At 35.5% G+C, this 6,413-nt stretch overlaps 1 protein-coding gene across 1 annotated transcript; it reads right to left on the bottom strand.

The window, feature by feature from the left end:
• Positions 1 to 422: 422 nt before the first annotated feature.
• On the bottom strand, positions 423 to 1,046 carry LOC102509758 (thymosin beta-4-like). Its single transcript, XM_032476215.1, has one exon. The coding sequence runs from the start codon at positions 1,044 to 1,046 to the stop codon at positions 831 to 833; it is 216 nt and encodes a 71-aa protein (XP_032332106.1). The 3' UTR covers positions 423 to 830.
• Positions 1,047 to 6,413: the final 5,367 nt, after the last annotated feature.

The following is a 6,413-nucleotide window of genomic DNA, read 5'->3' as shown; positions in this document are numbered from 1 at the left end:
GTACATAGAGATGTAAAATCCAGTCTCAGCGTTCAAAGACTCTTCTATTTAGTAAGGAAGTAGAATCATATTGAGGCATATATGGAGCAGGATGTGAAAAGACTATAGGAAAGTCGGAACAAAATACCATGGAGAGAAAGAGGAGAAAAAGAGGAACAGGTCACCCGCATTCTGTATTGGTTTCAGCCATGCCTGTGGGAAAAGACAGAGTTTACGGTAGACGGTGTCTGTTACTGCTATTTCTCCTTACAAAATATATGGGTATTGAGTACTATTTAGAAAATACAGGTAATCAAATAGAATGAAATAAAAAATTTCCTTTAACTTCATCACCCATAGACAACCATTATACCTATTTTTTTGGTTTGTTTTTTGTTTTTTGGGGGGTTAGGGAACTAGGTTTACTTATTTATTCTTTTCTCTTTTTTCAGTTTAAAAAATTTTATCTGCATATTAAAAAATTGTTCATTCCAATAATTAAAATCGTTTGAACGATAAAAAAAAATGGCAGTCTGATTAAACTTCATTTTACGGCCTGCAGGACACCTTGGCCAGCTTGCATTTCACTCTAGATTTCACTGTCGACCCACCCAGCTTCCTCCTTCACCAACATGCAAGTTCTTTCCCTTCCCTGCCTGCCAGACAGGCAGATGCGAGAGGCAGGCACGGCCTTCGTTGTCAGTCGTTCACCATTTTTGATGTGAAAAGGGGCAGCACGGTCATTTCAACTTGATCCAACGTCTTTACATCTTACAAAGTTAAACAGCTAAAAGAGGTAGAGTAAGTAATGCTTGTGGAACGTACAGTGCGTACTGGCAGCGCACGCCTCATTACGACTCGCCTGCTTGCTTCTCCTGTTCAGTCGTTTCTTTGGAACGCAGTGGATTTTTCTCTTGTATCTTCTTCAGTTTTAACTTTTCGAATTTCTCCATCTCAGCCGTGTCCGGTTTGTCAGACGTGGTTGCAGAAGAAGCGGAGCCAGGCGCGAGCGAGCTGCGTCCGGTCTGCGCTGTGGCCACCGCCGTGTCTATTATTTTCTCTTTCATTTAATGGAGGTACTGGGGATCCAACCCAGGACCTCATGCATGCCAAGCATGTGCTCTACCGCTGAGCTACACCCTCCCCTCCATTACGCTTATTTTGATGTATACATCTTAGTCATTTGTCTATGTACGTTCGCGCGCGTGCACGCGCGCGCGCACACACACACACACACACACACACACACACACAATAGGATCATTTAGATATTCTGTTTTGTAACCTGCCTTTTTTCCCCAATTGTGTTCACCTTTTTAGGATATTAAGGGTTTTACAACATCATTTTAAGTGCTTGCGTAGTATTCCATTGTGTAGACACACATCTAACAAATCTGTTTTGGGGGTTTCAGCATGCTATCTTTTATTCTCCATTATAAACATTCTGAGTAAACATACTAGTAGCTGTATCTGTGCATATCCACAATGACCTAAGGATAAATACCTAGAAGAGGGACTATTTGGACAAAGCAAATCTACATTTTCAAGGCTTTAGATACTTCTGCCAGGTTGCCGTCAAGAAAGGCCACTTTTGGTTGCATGAAAGTCTGCTGTCCCTGCAGTTTCAACACTAGAAATTACCACAAACTCTGAATATTTGATAGGTAAAAGATGCATGATCACTTCCTTTCTAATTTACATATCTTTCATCAATAAGAATATTGGGTAAGATTTGCAATAGATTTTGTAAGACAGACATAGTTGCACGTAGAAACAGAATCAGGGTTTATGAGGCATCAGTAAAAATGCGTTGAATTAAAAATAAGCTGGGACAGATAATTTCATTTAGCTTTGTTAGAATTAGTAGACAAATGGGTCATAAAAATATGGCAAGTATAGTTTAATTGTTTTCTAGCCTGGCAGTTGACATTAATATATCTTTAAAAAATTGTGCCATCAAAATAGAGAAATGTGGGTTGCAGGACATTTTCATTAATTGGACTTCTACCTATGGGCGACTGTACCTGTATACTAAAGAGAGGTCTCCAGGGCCAAGCCTCGGGACTCTGTCCTCAGACCCATGTTGTCAGTAGTTCTGTCAATGCCGCGATGAAGTCATGCTACTTAACATCAAAGATGATGTAAAACCGGCATAATAAATTCAGAATCCAAAAAAAAATCATTACAGAAAAAAAAAAAAAAGCCCTTAGCACCAATTGTATTTGGAGGATGGGAGTTGAGTATTGTGGTTTAGTAGTAGCATGTAGTTTTTAAAAAGTAGGCATTTTAGTGAAATCAGTATGTTTTGAATCTGCAGAGGGATATAGCTGGGAAAAAGTGAAAGCAGCAGATAAAAATAGGAATACACTTACTTCTAGAGTGGGAGGAGAGAGTGCCTCACCATACTGCCCTGGCCCGACCCCATTTGGGATAACGTTTTATATTCCAGTTCCCACATTTTTACAAGGCTGTGAGCCCCTCTCTTCTTTCCAAATCTCAGAAGCTTTCATGCAGTCATTCAGTGTGTTTGGGCCCATAATTAAATGCCTTTAATGGGAAAACCTAAGGGAAATCACAGATAAACTTTAGAACTTTGTTATGCATTTTAAAGTTTTTTTGATGTTGAGTTGTATGAGCTGTTTATATATATTGGATATTAACCCCTTATCAGTCACATCACTTGTAAATATTTTCTCCCATTCGATAGATTGCCTATTTGTTTTGTTGATGGTTTCCTTTGCTGTGCAAAAGCTTTCAAGTTTAATGAGATCCCATTTGTTTATTTTTGCTTTTATTTCCTTTGCCTTAAGAGACCCATCTCAAAAAATATTGCTATGATTTATGTCAAAGAGTGTTCTGCCTATGTTTTCTTCTAGGAGTTTTATGGTATCTGGTCTTACATTTAGGTCTTTAATCCATTTTGAATTTATTTTTGTATATGGTGCTAGAGAATGTTCTAATTTCATTCTTTTACATGTTACATGTAGTTGTCCAGTTTTCCCAGCACCACCTATTGAAGAGACTGTCTTCTTCACTGTATATTCTTGCCTCCTTTTTCATAGATTAATTGACCAGATTTAAAGCTGCCACTCTGTTTTCTCAAGATTAGACATAAACAGGTGAACATCACAGATGACAGCCACCAATTCCAATAGATGGATCAAGGCAGTTCTCAACTGGGGAAATATGAGAAGTTAGGTATTTATAGGAGAAATGGAGATTGAGGTGAAATGCGATAGATCACGAACAGGAACAGAGCAAATGAATGCTGGGCAGGACTCAGGCAGGGCTATATGTGAAGGGAAGGTGTGGGAAAGGAAGGCTTTCTGTAGATACCAGGCAGGTAGAGGAATCCAAGAAATCTGTAGGTGAGTTTTCAGAGGTAGAAGATTCATGTAGAGGAATTTTTGGAAGAGTCATACTGGTGGGTCGAGAGCCAAAGTTGTTCGGTACAGCGGTTCTTGATTCAGGAGTGAATGGTGTGACAACATACCTCACAAATAGCAAGTTGGCTGTAGCTGGCAGACTAGGGCTTCCAGCTTCGCCATTTATTTTCGAACAGATGAGTCTTTGAATAAGCTGTAACTAAGGTCAGGAACAGTTTCTACCTTCCTTCTGATTTCTTCAGTGTGCTGACATTTGAATACAACATTTCAAATGTGCAGACAATGCAGGAAGGGATTGGGGCTGGAGATTGTGGCCTCATGAGTGACTAGATTGGAGCTCATTATCCAAATGTGCCACTTCTTTGGGATTCAAATTTTAGAGCAGTGTTTCTCATGGACCATCTGTATTAGAATCGCCTTAAATAGTTCTTAAAAATGGAGCCTCTATTACATATAAGACCTGTGATTAAGGATCTCAAAGGTGGAAGCAGGAACTGGAAATTCAAATTTTAAATAATTTTTTCAGGGGTGTCACAGGCACTGTTAAGTTTGAGACACTAAGAAAGGTAAACAGCACAGACAACTTGCTTAGAGTATTTTTCTCTTTAAAATATTGCTCCTTTACATACTCTTTTTCTTATGTTTTGGTTACGTGTTTTTAATTCCCAAAGAGGTCTACTTCTGATGATAACAAAGAGTCCAACCTCTGAGTCTGGTACCAAATTTGAAGAGGGAACTTGTAAACATTTGGCTATTCGACCCACAGTGCCATCTAGTGACAATTCTTTCAATTACAGCTAGCTATAGCACAACTACTTCAAGTTTGGGGAGTTTCCGGCTTGGCAATTCAACTCTTATTTCAAATGAATCCACTTGCTGAAATAGATGCTGTTTTAAGTGTAAAATCCTTTCCACTCACATTTATCAGTCTAATGTCAGTGGACCATATATTATGTTACAAAGTTGTTTGGTAGATATTTTGAGTTTTGTGAGTTTTCCCCTTTTATGTATGTTGTATCTGTCCATTAGGCTATTCTGGTGGTGATTGGTTATAATTTGCTTAGAACATCTTGAATATGAACCCTAGATACTTTCCAAGGCTTTTACCTTTAATAAGTGTAATGAGTTTTTATTAAAATTACATAAAATTGTAAGAATTTTTAGATACTTTTTATTTTATTTTTAAAACATTTTTTTATTCAGTTATAGTCATTTTACAATGTTGTGTCATATTCCAGTGTAGAGCACAATTTCTCAGTTATACATGAACATACATACATTCATTGTCACATTCTCTTTAGCTGTGAGCCATTTTAGATAATTTTTTATTAATTTAAGGGGGAAAATCATGACAATTAGGAAAATTTTGAGGAATCTACTAGATTTTAATAAAATGGAAATGTGAATTAATATTAACATTTATACATTTTACAATAAACAAAATAGTTTTTATGAAATTGTCTATATTTATAATATTAATATCAATCTTAAAACCTTCTCATATATGTTAGTGGTAAATTGAGTAAGGTATTGAATATTACAGACCCATAAGCTTAATACTATCTTGTGGTTAGATAGGTGAGAACACTATGGTTATAACTTAAGATTTATTAAAATATTCACATGTACGGTTACATAGTCATATTTATGTATATCAGTTATCCTATTACTTTCATATAAAGTATTTCTAATGAAGTCTCCAGTGTGTTTCATTACTTTTATATAATTGCATGTTCAGATATTTATTAACAAAACTTTTATAGTTTTGGATGATAAAATATCAAGCAATCTTTTTTTATAGAAGTGTTGGACCTAGTAGAGATTGTTTTAAGATCTAGCCATAATCAGTTGAATATTAGAGAAAAAGTTTTGCACAAGAAAAGATAAAGAATTTCAACAGGAGTAATGAAATGAGTGTTTCTTATTTATTTTCTTGTAATAGTTGAAGTTCCTTGTAATAGTTGAAGTTCCTTGTAATAATTGAAATTCCAGAAATTCTAAACTTTATTTTTGTTGTTTCTTTTGATTTCAATAGTATTACAAGCTCATGACTTTGTATTGTTCACTGCTATATCCCTGGCACCTAGACAATTACGTGCACATTGTAGGTGTTTAGTAAATATTGGTCGAATGAGTGAATCATAAATGTTCAAACAACATGGAGTAGAACTCTTTAATTTAATCCCATAGAGATAATCACTGTTAACAATCTACCGCATATTCCTCTATATTTTTAACACACACATTTACCTGTACATTATTTTTTGAAGAGACTACATTCCACATACTTTGTGCAGCTTTGTCTTTCACTTAATATATCTGTGTTCTTATATTTGGTTTGTTATCAGTGTTTTCCTTTGTTTGCATATATAGACTATGGTGCAACAAATATCTGTGTATATGTATCTGTATACAAACATCTGTGTATATATGTCTCTGTGTGTGTGTATGCATGTGTGCAATTGTTCGCTCAAGGATGTATTTATGGAAGTGGAATTGCTGAGTCAAGAGGAATGACCATTAAAATAACCAATATTGCTAAACTTCCCTCCAAAATTTTGTAACAATATGGGAACCTTTCCCCACCCCAACGCTTTTGCCAACAATGAGCAGAAATTTATCTTAACTGAAACAGAACTAAGTGGAATAAGTATTACTTAATCTGATGAATGACATCTCAACTCTGAATATTCCATGTTAAGAAAAACATTTCTGATGGCACGATGCTTAGCCTCCTTCCTAGGGGTTTATGAAATTATCAATATTTCTATGGTGAGCTAACTTTTAAATTTATACTCTAATGAAAGTTCCACATTATCAAATCGTTTTCTTTTTAACATTTTTTATTGATTTATAATCATTTTACAATGTTGTATCAAATTCCAGTGTAGAGCACAATTTTTCAGTTATACATGAACATATACATATTCATTGTCACATTTTTTTCTCCGTGAGCTACCATAAGATCTTGTACATATTTCCCTGTGCTATACAGTATAATATTAAATAGTTTTTGATTGTTTAATCTTTAATTAATGTAAGTTTGAA

This window comes from Camelus ferus, unplaced genomic scaffold (assembly GCF_009834535.1).
Source record: "Camelus ferus isolate YT-003-E unplaced genomic scaffold, BCGSAC_Cfer_1.0 contig298, whole genome shotgun sequence".
NCBI classification, from domain to species: domain Eukaryota; kingdom Metazoa; phylum Chordata; class Mammalia; order Artiodactyla; family Camelidae; genus Camelus; species Camelus ferus.
Note: the sequence above shows the minus strand (reverse complement) of the source record. Positions and strands in the feature narration are given on the sequence as shown.

Excerpts from the sequence above, each read along its gene's own strand:
- LOC102509758 (XM_032476215.1), bottom strand. The coding sequence starts at position 1,046 with ATGAAAGAGAAAATAATAGACACGGCGGTGGCCACAGCGCAGACCGGA.